We start from the raw sequence: 20,000 nt of genomic DNA on the forward strand, positions 1-20,000 counted from the left end.
CTTTATTGTTTGATTAATAGTTAAATGTCCCAAAAGAGTGAACCATCACTGTGTTTTTCTTGCTTGTTTTGTTTGACTAACAGTCTAAAGAACACAGATATACCATTTAATAAATCCTTCAAAATCATATAAAACAGGGAAACGTAGCAAATCCTTCAGTTGGAGACATTGGAAACAGCAAATCTTCTTAATGAATTATTGAAACAAATGAACATTTATCAATGTTCTTGACGATTACTTTTCTGTCATTTGACTAATCGATCAAATGGTTAATTGTTTTGGCTCTATTTTACATTAAACTCAGCAAAGAGGTTACTGTGTGTGTGTGTGTGTGTGTGTGTGTGTATGATACCAGAGTCGCTACAATACTGTTTGTGCAGTCCTCTAAATGCTCTTATGTAATGTAATTTATCGACCACTTCAATTCATCAAGTGTGTGTGTGTGTGTGTGTGTGTGTGTGTGTGTGTGTTAAGCGTCTGTGCCTGTGTCCGTCTTCCCAGAAGCCCTCTTGCCACTCCAACTGTACCACTACTTAAAGATTACTCTTTGCCGTCGCACTGATCACTGTGGCGGCTAACTGCTCAGTTTCCTCTCTTAATAATCATAAGAAGCTTGTTTTACTTATGCGTAATACCACTCAGCAACAGCGTGGGACCGTTTATTAAATGACAACGTCATTAAGACTAAACGTTATGAGTATGGAACATGGATCTGAGAGTTATAATAAGCTCATAGGAAATATTAGTTCTCCAAGCAGACGGTTTGTTGGGTTAGCGTTTCCCTTCCTGTAACAAATGAAAGTACTGCAGCCGATGTACAAACACATTCACTCACACGAGCTCCTTATGCCTACAGTGGTGTTCAACTACAGGGACTGCAACGTATGACGCAGCGATGCAGATACGATTCTGTCTTTTTAAGTTAATGGGTGCAATGTGGTTCTTGTCAGATAACCTCTGCAGTGCTGAAATCGCGGTCCCCAAAATCACAGCAGAGCAAACTGTAGCAGAGTTAATTTGGTATCGATGTTTAATTCCGAAGGTGCGGCGTTCATGGGGCTCTCCTTCTGTGCTTGGAAAGTTTCAAAGATGTAATTTCTTTTCCTCAAAATTGGGAGCTAAAAGCTGGAGGAAGCAGCTGGAGCCCTGCCACACTGACGCTGTGTTAATAAGTAGAGTAAATAACAAAGGAAGCAGCTGATTGTACAATGTTTCTCCTCCCGATGTGCACACGCATTGATTCCTGCGCACCAGCAACATAAAACGGTGTGTGTGGAACCAGTTAAAACAAATGTTTAAGCTAGCTCAAAGTGTACGGTTCAGCACATTATACACTGTTAATAGTATCTAATTAACAATTATGTGAAGGTATATAATGTATATAATGTTTTATAATGATTGGAATCAGTTTGAGGGTGAGAATCAGCATTTTCAAATCTAAAATATAAATTTTGAGTGTTTCTCAAAAACATTCCAGTAAGTTTGATTAAATATTTAGAAAGATAGATTAAGATTTAGATATTTAGAAAGATAGATTAAAACAGCTGTAATGACACAAAAACAATGCAAGCATGACTTAACAAAAACACAATTATTAACTAGGTCAAAACATTGAATCAAATCCAATAATTAGACATTTTTGGGGATCTGAACAAACTTTCGATGAAACTTCATTTTATTAAGGTCAGACAATGAGCATTGCTCGTAGGTGAGCAGAGACATAACGCGATTAAAACAATGAACTTTGACATGGCAGCTTTTTCTTTCTTCGATCTTGAGGGAAACTAAGTAAGTGTGTGCCGGGTCTGTGCATAAAGGATTTACAGAGACTTACTGTGTCTTTACTATAGAATCAATATGTAGACACTGGGCCATTAGATTAAGTGTTTAAACATCTGCACTTCTTCACACGCTTTCTGTGAATGGACTTGACCAACCGCTTTAGCTCTTAACTTTCTGTCTTTCTGCCACTGAATGCTGCATATACAAACTTGATAATGAGTTGTCATTGATTGAAAAAAATAAAAACTAAGCTTGAAAGTTACATTTTTTTGCCCATGGAAAAGCAGCTTGACGAAAAATAAACAAGTTCCCACCGCAGGCTTTCAATCATATCTCATGGCCTTTATCAGGGGATTGAATTTGCACAGTTGCCATGGAGATATAGTTATTATTACACAATGTTAAGACACAAAAGCAAGTTAGTTAGGGCAAGCTTGGGGTTTAGGTTGGACTGACTTCTTCAGTGAGGTTAGAGGGAGCTTCATCGGCAAACTTTGTCGACCCTTTTCCTGCACTCCAACCTCCTCCCTCTGTGGCCGTATACCAACATCGCACTACTGCAAACATCGCTGAAAGCTTCTCACTCGTCTCCTTCCCTTCCTTTCTCCACCTCACCTGTTTATTCCCTTTTTTTGCCACACCTTTATGTGTCCTTCACTCTCCCCTCTGTGACCCATCTTTCTACATCACTGCTCAAACACAACTCTCTCTCTCTCTCCTATACCGATACCTGCATCCCTCCACTTCTTCCCTTCCTTCTTCCCTACGCCTCTCTATCCTTTGTCAATCCTTTCCTCACCTTCACACCACCTTGTCTCTCTGTCCCCCATCTGCTGCAGCTTTATTTAACCGTCCATCCATCCTCCACACCTTTCCGTTGCTTCCTCGGACCTTGTCTGATGCCCATTTATTTGTCTCATCCTTCCCAATACATCCCTCAATCCCTTGACATCCTCCTCCCTACATCTAACCTATTCTGCTACATCCTCCCTTGTCCTTCACTGCCTCCCTATAACCCCCCCCCCCGCCTTTAGTCCAACATTATCACCACTAGCAGTCAGGGCTCCACAGCAACAATCACGCATGGACAGACTGCACCATCACCTTTGCACACACACACACGCGCACAAATGCATGCAAGCTCAGGCGTAGCTCGACACCGTAATCAACCCCACACATGCAGAATCACACACAAAACATCAATGCTCTATTCCTCTTGTTCTCAGGTCTGTCATACACACACACACACACACACACACACACACACACACACACACACACACACACACACACACACACACACACACACACTCCCAGATGTAATCACTGTGAGTGCTGAGAGTGCAGTGCAGAGTTGTGAGACTTCTAAATGCTACTGCCTGCCATCAATCATAAAATCCTTTCTGGGGATTGGACAGCTGACACTGTCTGCATTACGCATCGTCTCTCTTTATTTCAATCAATCATGTCCGCCGCTCTGCAAAAGGCCCACAGATTGCCAAATGATATTGGCTCGCTTTCATCAGACTCTGTGAGTGATTATGTTGGATTCAGAGGAGAGATTTTGCTTTAATTTGTTTTGTAGTTTGTTCAGGTTATCTGTTTTTGTGTTTTTTAAGTGAACGTTTTCCCTTTGCACTGCCTCAGTATAGTAACGGCTGCACACCGGCAGATACTCATGATATGATATGAAAGTGTGCAGCAGTATAGAAAGGATTTCAAATACATCAACTAAGTGCAGGCTGCTAATGCACTGTAGGCAATGTCACTGGTGGGTCAATAAATGCAGACAGCGACACAGACCCAGTTTGAACTTGGCTTTAAAAAAGTTGGATGTAAAATGATCTGCGGACTATGCGGGTTCAACAGTTGTTGCCAGAGGTGGCAATGCAAGCAACCTCCTCTGTCAACTCAAGATGAATCACGGCCGTCAGTATGACGGGAAGTTTAAGAAAAGCGGCCAAAACACGTATTACTGGAAGAAGTGATATTCCAGATATATTCATTTCCTTTTGTTATACAGTTTTGTATTGCACGCCTTTACTAGACAGCACCAGTGGCACGATGTCAGCGTCTTAACCCCCAAGCCATTCCCTAACACAGTCGCTCCTCATCTATAATGGTGATTCAGCCAGGAGAGTTTCATGCCCATCAAAGCGTTGGAAGTACTCTCCAACTGCCAATCACCAAACATTGTCTGCGCAGAAAATGACAGGCTGTTTATTATCAGAACTTTAGAAAAAAAACGTCCACTTTGCAACTCTGCTATGACTGTCCTTTATGTGACAGGGTTGGACATTGTGTGATGTTCTTGTACCACTGCTGAGGCAGAGAGAGGACTCATTGAATCGTCGTGTCTTGTACTGCAATTAAATCACATTCTATTGAAACCGTGAGGGGAAATCTACCGTGATATCTACAGGTAAGAAGGACCAAGTTGCACAGACTTATAGTTTCACTATAGAAATATATTCATATATTCTATTTTGTGGGGTTTTTTCACCTGAAGTGCTGCATAATGTGTCCAGTCTTTATACGGGTGGCCCTGTGGGAATCAAAGTCCCAACCCTGTTAGTGTTAATGGCATGCTACTGGGGCACAGCATTGCTCTATACACACGACTATGTATGGACTCCCCTCCACACACACACACACACACACACACACACACACACACACACACACACACACACACTGAACACCGCTGCCACCACCATGTCTCCTTCATTCAAATACATACTGTGCTTCTATTTTGGTGAGACGTGGCTGATATGCTGATACGGAACCGGGCTGAAAGCTGAGACTCCATCCGTATCTCACTTTAGCTGCCGTATTCAAAAATACAAGAGATTGCCGGATCTGATTACTGTGTGCGCGTGTGTTTGTGTGTGTGTGTGTGAGTGTGACAGAGGGAGGCAAGAGGAAAAAAAATAGAAGGCAGTAGATGTGTGTCTATGTGTGTGAGAGAGAGATAAGAGTGGAGCCAAACCAGAGGGCAGGTGTGTAAGGTAATAAGACCAAATCAATTCATACTGAGAGGAAGGAGGAGGAGAGGAAGAGGAGAAGAGGGCCTAAGAGAGAGGGATGAGTGGCGGAGGCAAAATGATTACAGGTAGAGATGAAAGTGTAGCGTTGAGCTCTGTCTGCTCTCACACATCACCCAATATCTTCTATAGTCCTTAAAGGGATTCCAAACTGAAACAAAACTCTTCTTCAGTGGTGCCTTCAGGGACCAAGTAGGGGAAAGCGGATTCTCTGGATTCATATTTCAAAACATTAGAGCGAAGAACAGAAAGGCTGCCTCTCAGCGTCTGTGCCTGGCAGTTTATGGATATGAATTTGCGCATTGCATCTCGGTGTGTGTTTATTTTTTTGTGTGTCAAAGAACAAAAAAAAAACCCAAGTAATATATTTATAGATCAAAATAATGGCAGCTCTTTGGAGAAGCGACAGAAGACCTTGGCAGACGGCAGTAAAAATGTGACCCATCGCAGATAAGAAAGCTGCTTTTGTCATTTTTGTTTCCATGCTACCAGAAATGAAGAGGCTAACAAGTATCAGGACTGTAACATGATGTCTTTACATTTGAAAACACAAATGCACTTGTCAAAATGAAAGTGATATTCAGGTGAAGCAATAGGAACTGTAAGCAGGACTTTTCACTGAGTCATGTCTATTTGGTGTGTTAGATTAATAAAAGATGAATCAATTTGGGAAGTATCATTGTTTAATTGTTTAGCTCAATGCAAATTTGGCCAACCCCGGAATACACATCTTAAAGGAACAGTTTGACATTTTGATAATTTCTGTAATTTACATTTTCGCATATTTCCAAATTAGTCTACTCTGTAGCTAACTGTTAATTATCTGGTGTTGCATGATACACATGGAAAGGTCTGGTAGGCAGAAGAGACAACAAGAGTCAAGAGAAACAGGTTTAAAATGAACAAGATGATGTCCAGGGTGGCGGGCGAAGGGTGCATAAGGTGAAATTGGATTCTCATCCCTCATAAAAGTGTCTTTCTGTGGATATTGCTGCAAACACGCTGCCCATTTTATGTTCCGGACCAAAAGTGTTGGAAACAAACTGGCTCAGCATTTTATAAATTATTCTTTAGTCCCACTTGAGGGTCTTTTGGCCTAGTAATTAAGTTCAGTTGTACCAACTGAGCATATTCTGGGCCAGATGCACTGACTTTAGCGACCGTCTTTTAAGCATTCTGGTCCAGAAAGACCAAGATATCAAACAAACTAGAAAAAACTTTTTTTTTTATCATTTTTGGTGAGATTTTGCAAGGTGCAAATTAGTATCATGCAAAAATGTAGGCAGAGATTTGATGAATGAGTGAATTATGTGTTCAGTGAAAATATACTAAAGTTCACACATTTGCAAGCGTAAATTTTTGTGACAAATTTCATGGCACCATCTTAGAAAAATGCACCTTTTACCTGGCAGCTGCCATAAATATGATATCGATATGAATATAACTTTTTAAGCATAAAAGTTTTTAACAAAGTGTTACACTACACGCTGTACCATTTGTTGTGTTGCTGCACTGAATGCCAAAGAAGTTCCAAAAAATAACTTATAATAACTTGTACAAGAATAGAAAGATTAGCTTCACAGATTCAACCTTTTCATGGCTACCAGAACAGAAAAGTCAGAAGTCTGGATACAGTTCCTTCTTGTTTCAACAGCCATGAATGGATGGAGTCAGCGTTAAAAATGAGACCTTTAGTCCCTCTGTGGATCGAACCTCTGAACCCTCTGAACCCTCTGAACCTGCATTGACCAAGTGACAGTAAATCTTTGGTGGAAATATCAATAAAGGTCACGCTCCATATTGGCCAGAACTTTATCTGACAATAACCCTTGGCTTCTTCTCAAATATTTGTCATTTTCTGGCCACTGTCAACTCCCTCTGACTGTGAGCCAATTACAACAAAGCAATAGAACGGCTCAATATCAAAAGGGAGACTTGCGGGTCAGACAAACTATCCCTTCAGCATAAGTTACTCTCAAACTTTAACGTGTGGTTCTGTAACCCAGTGAAAGGCTTCCATCAGTTCTGCTCAAAACGTCTGGCTGTCAAAAATATCAAATAATAAAGTTAAGAGCCACTGAAGTAAAAAGACAGCATATGTAATATCAAAAAATCAGTTCCTTGTGAAATTTAACCACTGTAGCATTTTTGAACCCACGAATCCCGCGGCTCTATAAAGGCCAGTGTGGTCTCAGAAATAGCACTGTAGTAATAGCTTGCACAGCCAAAAGGAGACATTCATCCCAAGATCAACAGCATTAATCATTTCAGGAAGTGTCCAAAAAAGGCCATAAGTCACTTTTAGGTGACAGCGTCTTCTGGCATCGGTATAAATTTTGACGGAGGCAAAAGAGGAAGTCAGATGATGTTGCCAAGAAAACATCAAACCAACAGTCTGTGTCTTACATTTTTGTACCCGTTCCCAAATCTTTACCATGATCATTGTAACCATGAAGATGAAGGTCCTCTCAACTTAGTGATGCAGTCATTCACTAAACCTAATCAAACCGCAACAAAAGCGTTGTCAACATAATACGATTTTGGAAGGCACAACCGCATAACGATGTCCTGCCGATCAGATCAGATCAGCATTTTTGTGTCGCTCTAGAAGACATTAGTACTCACCTCCCTAATCCGTCTTTGGTCCAGCAAAGCTTTCTATCGAATGGCGGTAGGCACCCCAAAAAAATCAGTTATAAAACAGTCGAAAAACTTTCAGAAAAATTCCTGTGTAGTGTTATCCAAGTGTCTGGTATCCATTAGTGAGCGAATGGAAATCCCCCAAAGAACTACTTTCACTAAACTACCACTGAACAAAGCATCGTTGCGTTGCATCTTTTGTTCGGGGCTTTATGATTTCAATTTTAGTTTGATCCGCTCTGCTTAACGGCTATCATTGAAAACTTTTTCAGGGACCACAGAGCGCCTGGGCAGGTGAGTTCCTTCGGTCGAACTATTCCTTTTTAACCCGAACCTCAGAGGGCACTGATACGTGAAACACTATTTGAAGGGGCTAGCAGGTAAGCTTGCTAATCAGCCTTTTGGACTCCTGCTCTTATGTAGCTTATTGGTCTTTTGAAGGTCAGCCGAAAGGTTTATCTAGGCCTTAAACCACTGTCTCTCGCCAGACTGCAGCACGTACACATTATTTACTCCACTGTCAGAGTCAACACCCAACATATTTAGCTCCCTCCACTGTCTGCCATCTACGGTCATTACTGATAACTTTGCAGTGTTAAACGACCCGTTCCTCCATTAGTCATCTGTTCATCCATACGTCTTGGGTATCTATCCATCATTGATCCATCCTTTCTTGTTATCGTCTGTTCCTCCCTCCCCAACTCATCTCCCCACCCGGCCTTCTCTCCGTCTATTCATCCAAATCTCAATCCCTCCATACCAATATCGATCGGCGCACAGACATTCATCCATCCTTTATGAATATGTCTACCCAACCGTCCATTCTTCCCTCCCTCCCTCCCTCCTTCTTCCCTCCCTCCCTCCCTCCTTCCTCCCTTAGCTCCTTATCCCAGTCGAAGGGCTTCTCCACCGAGACTTAACACGCTCCACCACCTTCCGCATGTGAACACGCGGGCACTCCCTTCAGGATGCAGATGCAAAGACACACGTACCTCGTTTTCACAGCTCCCTGAGCAACTCCAATGGGCCGGGAGAGACGGATACTGCGCAGAGCAGCGAAAAGAGAGAGTTAAAGAAAGAACAAATCTAGGAGGAATAATGGAGAGAGGCAGAGAGAAAGGGCAACAATGATACAGAGCGACAAGAATAACAAACCAAAAGAGACCTAAGAGCAATTTACAAGTTTCTACCCATGTTTGTGTAACTGTAGACAATATGATACACTGTATAGCTTCTTGGTTATTCATATTGGTGATGCTTCTGATAAGGTTCCTTTTATTTGTATTCTCACTCAACATGTACAACCTATAGGCCTACACATCAGAGGGCATTCTCTGGATCTCTGATTTGTGGATAAAGTGGCTCCTATTAAGACTAGATCAGCTCCTCTGATCAATTCGTCTCCCTGGATAAATGACTCTCTCTTTTAAACGTACCCGATGACGCTAAGCGTTTATGGAAATCCACCCATCATTATCATTTTAATCGATTTTGAAGTCCAGCTGATATTTGTTTCAGAACAAATTGTACATGGTTAGAAAATAGTTGCTGAAAACGTGAGAAAAGACTGTGAACTATATAGAACTAAATTGTGGAGTCAAACCGTTAAACTGGCCTGAAACCAGGGCTTGATGACACAATCCCTCTATAAAATCCAGAGCACATAGCATCAGTGGTGTCAAGTTAGCATAGGGCTAAACCGGACTTCAGAAATCTTTTTAGACAGCATCAGAAACCATGTGACTCCTGCATCACCTGCTGTTCCAACTAGAGTTATAGAGTGAAACAACTTTCTCTCGTTCTTTGTAGATAAGATGAAGGGCATATGAGCAAACATCATTCCTTCAATCTCATTCCAAGAACTCACCACTCTGGTTAGTAGAATGATGTTAAAAAGTATGGTTGCCTTGTAGTGTTCAGTTGTTTTAGACTTTCATCATTTTGGTCAAGTTTCGGTCTGGTTTCCGTCGGATGAACTCAACTGAAACGGCTCTTCTCATCTCGTCAAACGATCTGGTAATGATGCAGAAGAATGTTCTATATCGGTTCTGCAGGATTTCTGCTGTCACTAAAATGAGAATGGCTTGTCCACCTTAAAGGTCAATCCACCTTCAATAAGCCTGGGCCCAAGTTATGTCTTGACTTCTAAAATTCTGTTTTCGCCTGCCTTATCGCCTATAAGTGGTCCAATATGCTGCTGCCAAACTTTTGACCAAAGTAATCCAAAAGGTCTCCTGTGACCACCATTTTGATTTATTTACACTGGCCCTCCCCTTAAATTTAGAATCTAGTTCAAGATTCTTGCGGTCACATTTCGAGCCTTGCTTGGTCTGTCGACTGCCTACATCACAGAGCTCTCTGAGGTCCTCTGATCAGGGTTTGTTGGTTGGTCCTCGCTCCAGGCTCCAGACGAGAGGAGACTCTGCCTTTGAGGTTGTAGCTCCTCAACTTTTGAACTCCCTCCCATTGGACTTAAGATCTCTGGACACTTTTATGAAGCAGCTCAAGACCCATTTGTTTGGAGTTGGGTCTTTAATGCTTCCAGTTTTATGTCTGCATTACACGTCTGCTGCTTTATCTGTCGCTGTTGAAAGATGCCGTGTAATTAAATATAGTATTATAATTATAAACCGTATAAGAAGATGTTTTATCATGGGCAAGTTTACTGCTGATGGGAGGACGGTTAGACCATAAGTAGAAATAAAATGTAATCACTGCTCCCAGCTGAAAGCCTTATCTGTCTTCTTGCGTTTTCCAGCTAAATATTTAGTGTTGATAACCTTTTCTGTGCTGAGCAGCTTTCCTCCCAAAATCCATTACGCTCAACGGAATATCAGTGTCACCCTGAAAATATGGCTGTTTTTTCCCTCCGCATAGGAAGTGTTCATCTGACACCAGCCACATCTCCGTCTCATAATTATGTGTAATGAAGCTCGAGGCATTGCTTCGCAGTCGCTTTGGCCATTATAATTCAAGCACTCCTTTGATGTGATAAGATCAAAACGACTGCGCAGGCGGAATATCAGGATTCACGGCAACAACAACAATAGCAACAACCGCATCAACAGGATGTGCGTTCTCACAGAACAATGGGGGGGGGGGGGAGCGTTTCACCTTGAGGGGAGCGAGCACCAGCGCAGTTTGATGTCTTTTAAAAATAAAACGGAGAGAAAAGCAAGTGTCTGTCGGTACGTCTGCCTGCGCCCCCCTTCCGTGTCAAGCTGCCTGTCTGCCTGCGTGTAAATATTGAGGCAGCAGTATTCGGCCAAACACCATCAGCTCATCCGTCAGCGGTGGTCACGCACAAGGTCAGCTTCCAGCGCCGCGCGATACGCATCTTGGCAGCTCAGCGGACACACAAGCGGCCGGAGGTATCGCTCGCTTCAAATCTAGTGCGCGACCCTTTGTTGCATGTCGTCGCCTCACTTTCCTCTCACGCAGTCTTGTGTCATTTTTATTGTATGGTTTTCCTCACACTGGAAGAAAATAACTTTGGACAAATGTCGTCACACTTTGACTAGTGAGGCCCTGTGGACTTTGCCACACATTGATGTATCTTTCGATACATATCCTCTTTGTTTCTTGCGTCGGAGATGAAATAACTGCCATTGCCGCAAAGGATAAACTTCCTGCCGTTGAAATAACGAATCAAAGAACAATACCGAGACCGTGAAACCAAAGCAGCTGCAGAGAATTCGGCCTTGATTAGTAAAAATAGCCTTCTCCCACTGAGACATGTCAACTGTCTTCAATGACCAAAAAAAAAGGGCCTATACTTATTTTTACAATCTGCAGCTTAACTGGATTCAGTGTTGGATTCTGGGTCAATTTTTTGATTGATTTCAGCAGCTAAGGCGCCATGTTTTGATTATAACTGCAGTAATGAAGTGTATAAATTTGCTACTGATTTAGGCCTCAAACTGGCTTCCTCTCCATAGCGTAGGTGGCTGAGGCTCATGGGTATTGTGGCATTAAGAGCCATCCGCAATAGCAAACCGAGCAGAAAAAGACATTGTCTGTCTAAACTAATGAAGTATTGCAATCACAAATGTTTGAGTTATATAGGTACAAGAGTGTTCTACACAGTGGATGTGATTCCATATGCGTGTCAGCATCACTGGGACTGTAGAACAAATAATCCAACTGTGTAAGGGTTCAATTTAAAGCCTCCACTGAGCTGCGGAAGAATATAGATTGAGTCAGCTTTCCCCCACTCAAAGAAAAAAGATTTCACTTTTCACAGATTCCACTCTTTCACAGTTTCGCAGACTGTTTTATGATGACAGCGTGAGCTGATACAGTGTCATGGTTTTTTGCACCCTCTCTGTGAGCCAACGAATGCTTTTTACACGACACGCTACAATCTCAACTAGGAGAAGAGCTCACGCTGTTTTTACGATAAATAAAAAACAAACCTCTAGTGTGGAAAATTGCAGTTCATGAGAAAGCTTTGAAAGGGGAAAAAAACAACAGAAAAGTGGTGTCTGGGGCTGGTGAGGTGGTCTTTTGGAAACAGATAAAAGATCAGAAAAGACTAATGTAAGAAAATCTCTTAAAAACACATTGAAGTACAGATGCTGATGGAGCTCAGGCTACAGTGGGTAAGACAGGAGGAGGGTCTACAACACTCAAAAGCCTAAGCCACCCATTGACTTAAATATGAAACCAGAAGCTAAGTGAAGGGCTCAAATGCCTATAGACAGCTACACACATCCGTTACTCTATCCACGCCATCAGAGATCAATTGGTGAAGAGAGAGTCACCTCCAGATGTGTTGTGAAAGACCTTGTCATCATCATCATCAGCAGCAGCAGCAGCAGCAGCAGCACTCTACTCTAACATCCAAGCTGGGAGGCTCTAACAGCCTCCCGTTCGGCCCTTTGGACACATTCCAGCATGAAAACACACCTTGCTGCACCATTTTCCGCTGCAAAAGTTGCTCTGAATATATTGACTGAATTTGAAGTCTCCAAATTGTGCAGAATAATGGGGCTGTGCTGTTGTCAGCACTGCAAATGTGGTGCCACATCTGCAGCCAAACGTGATATGTAGAGGGTGGGCAAGGTTTTCCCCTCATACGGTCTTATTTATCACAACATTACAGATGGAAAAAGAAAATGTTCATCTTTGACAGCATCAGTTAAATTAGAAGAACATCTGGAAATGGGCTTGTGGTTAGTGTGAAATAATCGTACCCATGTTTTATATAGTTTTTAGAGGAACTAAAACGTCAACTATCACAGAGAAAATGTTGCAGACGACCAGCCTGAGTACGCACGCCGTGTACTGCTGTCACCAGCTGTGTGAAGTCGGGCTTTGCCTCGCTACTTACACGTTTCGGCACAGGCATTATTTGCCGTGTTAAACATAGAACTGTGTAATCATTAAGGGTTTGAGGATGAGACGTTTTAAAAAAAAAGTTAATTAGCAAAGAACTAGAGCAAAAAGATCGATGCTGAGAACTAAGCAGCCCACTTTCAATCCGCGTTAGTGTACTAGAGGAAGCAGAGGTTCCGACAGAGTCATTAGAAATATCTGTTCGCTTGAACGGAGCTGATCCATTCGTCTGATCGATGATATCACAGCACCGCATTTGCCCTGGAATAAACTGAGCGTCTCTTGGTGAGGTTTACTGTCAATAACACTGTTCAGACGTTGCAGATTGAAATCCTGCAGCAGAAACGTTGCTTCTGAACCGCTGCATTTTGAACACACTTTCCTGGCACAGGCTGATCGGCCTGTTGTTTTTCTGTCTGTACCTCACGGGTATCTGCAGATACGATGAACTAGCAAGAGCTCATAAAGGCTATTAAGAATCTGGTGTCAGTGAGACGCTTCCAACTGCACAACTTCAAAAGATACAATCAGACACATTTATATGGGGCCTATAGAAAGAATATTAGCCATGTAATGAGCACTTGCTGTACATGATCCCATTACACATTACCTGCATTCGCCAGCAGTTTCTCATAAAGCCAGCACTGACATATTTTATTGACAGCTGAAAGCCAGAACAGCACAATAATGTTTTATCACAGAGAACAACCTGAACAATAGGAATGCAGCTCGGACCGATCCAGGTCTCGGGTCTAATGTCGGACTGCTTTGGCACAATGGAACCACCTCAACAGGACCAGTGGGGGGGGAAAGCTACTTTTTTTGTGACTCTATTGAAACACGTCGAATGGATCGCCATTCAAGTGTCAGTGGCCAAGGTATGACGGCTGCATTCCTCCGAGCAGAGAGAGAGAGAGAGAGAGGGGGGGGGGGGGGGGAGAGAGAGAGATAAAGAAATGAAAAAGGTAAGAAAGACATCCACAGAGATGGTGGGCAAGACAGAGACCCGGCGGCAAGAGAAACTGACAAATTAGAGACTGAGAAAAAGAAAACGCGACAGAAAATCTATAGACTCAGAGCTGGCATGGCGTGTGGCCCTTGTTGAAAGCAGAGTTGCACATAAAGGATAGCAAAGCCTTTTTTATCTCACTGAGTCGCGGCGATGAGGAAGGAGGTCTAGAGATTGTGTTTGTTGCCAGAGTGCAGGAGCTTCCCGTCACTTTCAACTCAAAGCACTCTCAAAGTGAATTAGATGCACACCCGGCATATTGCAAAATAACTGTGACTGAATATCATAAAATTATATAGGAGCTGAAATAGAATCAGACTGAGGGGGCTGAACTCGGTTGTTTTGCAAAACTCCAATATCTTAATTAGAGTCGACAATTTATTCCAAATTTGCAAACCAGATCCACCGAAATTAACCAAATTCACCGGTAGATGTTTTTCCATTTCATTTCATGTTGAGGGAATTGACGGTTGCATATATTTGCAAAGTCAAAATATCTTTTAACTCGTCCCGGTAAAATCCAACATGTCAAGAATGATTTATCTGTGTAGTTTTGTTTTTTTATTCCCACTGAAATGCATCTCAAATGAGTATTGACTTTGAGTTTGAACGACTGCACACGACTGTTTTTGCAATCAGGTAACACACGCGCGGGCGCACATGCAGAGATACCATTTCTGCATTCATGTCGCAGCTTCCAGAGCGGTAAATTATTCATCATGTCCCTCAATGGTGGAAATGTCACAGGGATGTACTGCCACTCTCCGATAGCCTATGGACACCGTATGTCAGCGCTTGTTACGGTACATATAAAGCTTCTTGTACATTTGGGTTTCCTTTGTATTCCATTGGATCATGAATCATTATCTCGCCGTAATTCGGCATTACGCCGTGTCGCAAAGCCGTAATTCTCCTCCATTCACTGTATTCAATTAACGTGCACACCAACAACATAATTAACGTTCCGTCAACATAAACACCCACCGACCGTCTGCACGCGCTCCACTGAACCAGCCAATGGAGGAAGGCCGTCGGCTGGCGTCATTGGATGATTTAGTAATCATCTCTGTGACAGGTCGGTGGGTGTGTGGGCCGATATAGCAACAAGGACCACAATCATCGCCACAGAAAGTGACTCACCCGTGGCATATATATATGTGTGTGTGTGTGTGTGTGTGTGTGTGTGTGTAAAATTGTATTGGTAAAAACACCATCTGATCTGCTTTGATCTGTTTTATGTTGTACCAACGTTCTAATCTTCACTTCCCTTCGCCTCACAGCACTATGAGACAGAGTGTGTTTTATCTTTGGCAAAATAATTTTACTGTCGCAACTAATTCAGACTTAAATAACCCATTTCCATGTATTTTTCTCAAAATGGGGATTATATTGGGAAATGGGGAATTTGGGGAAACTGTTACTGTGGACCAGAATGCACCACTCTTATGTCGATAGGATAAATATAGTATTTTGTTGGTTTATTTGTGTGGGACTATTTCTTGGCCAGGCGCAGTGCTTGATTCTCCGCTGGCAACCTCACAGTGACAACAAGACTGGAGAAGAGTCGTTTTTACTCTTCGGTTTTGTACTGATTAAATAAAACAACATAAAATGTCTTAATCATTGGGCTTAGAAATACTTTTTCCCACAGAAAATTAGGAAAGAGGCACATCAGAGGATCATTATTTCTGAGGTAAATCAACTTCCCAGTACGACCCCCTGAATGGCACTTATTTAAATCGTTAGGTCCTAAAAGTTGTAAAATGCACTGATAGTCAAATCCAGAGTATTTTATGGTCCCTGAGAAAGAGGCGGGACCAAGAGCTGGGAGGCGGAGTTAAAGGAAACGCTAGTGCCCTTGTTCTTCAGGCCCATGGATGTTGAGCTTTTTCTGCTTGATGCACGACCGAGCAACAGTTTTAGGTACTTTTAGACAGGCATGCTAGCTGTTTCCCCTTGATTCCAGTCTTTATGCTAAGCTAAGCTATCCAGCTGCTGACTCTAGCTTCAGATTTAGTGTAACATACAGATTAGAGAGTGGTTTCGCTCTTCTCCTCTAACTTTCTGCAAGGAAGTAAATACACATATCTTTTGGATATGTTAAACATCTTTACCCATTTGGCCAACATATCCTTGAGTATAGAGATATATAAGTCAACATTTTAAGACATTTTTAACATCAATGTACACTGTTATTCATTAAAAGCACTACTTTCAAACCAAAGCTCAACAAATCATTTTATCAATCTGGAACAAATCAACTCTTACTTTGGGATTAGTACTATTTTCACTGCCAGCAGACGTGTTGATTCAACAAAACCTCCACACTTGATCCCACAGTGTGAGGACCAAATCACATGATTACAGTACTTCAGCCAATCCTCCAATCAGCGTCTCCCAGCGTGTCTGAGACGCCTCGATTCAGGATCAGCTCCGCAGCCTTTCAAATGTCGCCGAAACAATTAGTACGATTCATGAATTGGCTGACCAAAAAAAACAAAAAAACCTGGAACAATCATAATCAACTAACTGTTGAAGTAATTTCAAAGCAAAAAAAGGGCCACAAGTTCTCTGGTTCCTGCTTCTCTGTGGTGAGGATTCACTTCTTGTTTTTGTCTCTTATGTGACAGTAAACTGGTGATGGACTAACATGGTCCATTGAGCTGTGGTTTGACACCTTAAATGTAACTAATACACCTAGCACACAGGAATACACCACATGTCCTGTCATTTGGATCCCATGCTGGCTCAGTTTCACCTGGTGGGACCGACTATCTACTCGACACACGGTGACGCCGGCTCTGAAACAGACGCACCTCCAACCACTGATCCCCGCAAAGCTATACAGTGACATCGCATATCTCGACCAATTAACCTGGCAAATGAAGCAGGAAGGAAAAAAATAAATAAAAAAATGCTGTTAAGCGTTAACATTAAGACATCAGTTCCACTACATAAGACACGCTGACCAGCATTGTTTTCCTGCTTAGCGAGGTCAACTATTAAGTGGGAAGCTTACATGGCAAAAACAATTACCTTCTGCCGAGAAGCGAGCAGCGAACGAGGCCATCTTTTAATTTGTGGTCAATTAGGTTTCCTTTAACAAAGAGGGATGTGGGCAGCTTGGTTTCCTGTGGGTGACTACAGCAAAGACACTATAACTTAACATCTTTATCAATACGTTCTTAGGATGTGAGACTCATCGGGCTGCGACTACAACAGAGCCGAAACTGTAACATACCGTAATGTTAAGACCTCCGACTCAGCTGGTGGTGCTATCAGCCGGCTATACGCTATTACAACGGCTAACAGAGCAAAACATGTTGTTGACTATGGCATAGCATTAGTTCCACCACATTAGACTCAATGACTATCACTGTGACAGCATCTCATTCACAGCACACACGCACACACGCACACACACACACACACACACACACACGTAAAACCCTCCCCTCTTTTGTTACCTACTGGAACACACAGCATCCCCATTTACAGCACAATGCCGTGTTTCATGCACATGCAGCACATGAGCCAATCTCATCGGCATTGTACTGTAGACACATGTTGGCTGTTGTTTCCGAAAAATGGATTTTAAAAAAAAAGAAAAGAATGAAAATGTGCATTAGCAATGTCCCACTTCACAGCACAATGGACCTTTCACAAGCACACATTCATATATATATATATATATATATATATATATATATATATATATATATATATACGTTGGTAAATGAAGTGATTTTCTAAATGCACTGAATACAAATGCACACACACACACATGCTGTCACGTCTGTAACAAGTGTCCTATTCAGCGTGACAAAAGGGTCTTTACTGTACATGACTCCATGAGCGGAGGATGCTATGACATAAGCACTTCTGCTCATGTTTATGCATCAGTGCACGTGTGAACAATGTCCCATTCTGTACCTCGGTATGTCTTCAGTCTCTATACACATTTCTAGATCCTCTGTCGCTGCTGCATTTAAAGACAGCGATCAAAACATGTCCGAGTCTTTGGCGTCTCGTTGTTCCGGTTTAGGGCGCACAGCTCGTTCTCACCGCTCTTCTGCTACGCCCACTGTGAACTAAACCCGCTCAGCACTGACACAGCATCCCGACAGAAGTTAGCGACTAGCCGGTTGAACTTTTAACGGCTAAAGAAACATTTCCCTCAGGAGTACATTCTTACATTGGCCAGAAACACAACTTTAAATGAATGCAAAAAGTTGCTTATGATCTGTAAATAAGTAGTCATGTTTCCCATAATGAACTTTATTGGAACCATAATGTGTCAATGTTGTTTTAAGTTTCTTACGTGATGGATTCTCTGTCCGTATGATTTAACAATGTTTTGGATGAAAGTGTCTCTGCTAATGAAATCCATCGCGCTTCAGCTGAACATTTCTTGACGTGCCATTCGCTGCTTCACTGTTAAAGGTCTACAGGGGACTTTCCTTTTGATGTGAAGGATTTACACAACTCAACTAATGACAGCACTTCCCATTGCACATCCTCACACACACACACACACACACACACACACACACACACACACCTACAGACCCCTCCCTATTGTCTTGCCTGTTACCAGTTTCCATTGACACAGATGGTGATGGGAGAGTACGGTAAAGAGAGAGACACAGAAGGAGTTGATCCCATGAGTTTATATCAGCTCTACTGCTCCCTCCCTCCCTCCATCCACCCCCCCCCCCCCTCCCCCACCCATAAATCACATGCACCTGTCCCACACATCTATCCATCCAGCCATCCATCCCTCCTTTACCTCCTTTCAATTTGTCACTCAAAGCCTCCATCCATCCATCAAAGCTCTATATGGACTCTTAGCACGGAGCGCCCACTAACAGCCATTCATCCGTTCAATCCACCATTTGTCAGTCTGTCCCTGAAACCAGATCCCGGCTTATATCGTGACCTTTTACGCACCTATTAACTTCTGAAATGTGACCTTTCAGTCGTCCATCTTTTTTCCATCCATCTCTGCGCTCATACCCCGCTCCGTGTCCCGTCACCCATTAAAGACGTGTGTTTTCTTGTCTTTTGCTTTACTTTCTCCTGATTGATCTGCCCATCCAGCCCCCATGAGATCAATAGTAAAAATGAACACTTACCAGCTGCATGCCACAGATGAAGGCCAAGGTACACCTGCCACTGCAGCACCCCATGGTGTCCTCCTCCTCTCTCTCCAGTGATCCACGTGGAGAAGAAACTCTGGGTAAAACTCCTCAAAATCCTCCAGCTGGACCTTCCAAATCCCCAAAAGCCCCCCTCCCCCCCAACCCCCCCCCGGCGGACCGTCTGGATGGCTGGCAGCCCGGGTGGAGGCTCTCGCTGCTCGGCCTCGGAGAGCAGAGTGCAGCCCCTGTACACTCGCCGGAGCTCAGGGGAATAAAAAGGCTGCTACTTCATTCAGATGGCCGAGTCGCTGACGGGTAAACGTGGTTCCCTGGATTCCCAAAACAAACGAGGGGGGTCAGGGATCGGAAGGTGGGAAATAGACACTAGGGGGATGATTCGAGTCCACAGATTTCTCTTGATGTATCCGGCGTTTGGTTGTGCAGGGAATCCCTTTCCAAGCCTCTTGTCACTGAAGGCAGTTTGGTAGTCTGGAGAAGAAAAAAAAGAATCAGGTGGTGTGGTGCAATTTGAATTAAGTCAGATTTGTGATCATGTGGGTCTATTGACACAAATAAATTACCCGTTACCAATAACACGATGGGTTACAGTGACTCTCCAATTGTGTCCAAAGCAGGGACTACTCGTCCAATCACCATCTACTGGACCATAAAGTCTACAATCACGTCGGCTGGTCGCATCCTTGTCACAGAATCAGTAGTCACTCACACAAACACTTGAACGCCTGTCACATCAAGGGAGAAACGGCGATATTAGAAGGATGGATATCCCAGATATTAAATGTTCTTTTGTTGGGTAATCCGATTAGGCACCACTTCGGATTTGACTGATTAAAACAGCCTAATTGTGTTGTAGGGTGGAGGAAACAAGTGAAAGTGGTCCCTGCTGCCTCCTCTCCTCCGCGCTCCTCTCGGGGGAACTAATGGGCATGTAGCGGCAACATCCTCTCATTCACACCGGAACGAAAACACCGCGTTTCTTTATGTATTTGTATTTATTTTGTATCTCCAACAGCGCGGTTGTAATCC

At 42.9% G+C, this 20,000-nt stretch overlaps 1 protein-coding gene across 3 annotated transcripts in view; it reads right to left on the reverse strand.

Moving 5' to 3' along the window:
* Positions 1-20,000, reverse strand: part of nkain2 (sodium/potassium transporting ATPase interacting 2) — a 70,535-nt gene that overhangs the window by 48,359 nt on the left and 2,176 nt on the right. The window contains exons 1-2 of one of the 3 annotated variants that reach the window (XM_068708869.1): positions 19,542-20,000; positions 18,948-19,442 (exon numbers count right to left, since the gene is read on the reverse strand). The exon at positions 19,542-20,000 is cut by the window's right edge and continues 479 nt beyond it. In XM_068708869.1, coding sequence (XP_068564970.1) covers positions 18,948-19,001 — 54 coding nt within the window. In that variant the 5' untranslated portion in view covers positions 19,002-19,442; positions 19,542-20,000. Of the gene's footprint in view, positions 1-18,947; positions 19,443-19,534 lie in introns of all 3 variants that reach the window. The other 2 variants (XM_068708870.1, XM_068708871.1) reach the window with 2 other exon arrangements.

This window comes from Cebidichthys violaceus, unplaced genomic scaffold, assembly GCF_023349555.1.
Source record: "Cebidichthys violaceus isolate CVI_PGR_0920_01 unplaced genomic scaffold, fCebVio1.0.p SCAF_14, whole genome shotgun sequence".
Taxonomy (NCBI): Eukaryota; Metazoa; Chordata; class Actinopteri; order Perciformes; family Stichaeidae; genus Cebidichthys; species Cebidichthys violaceus.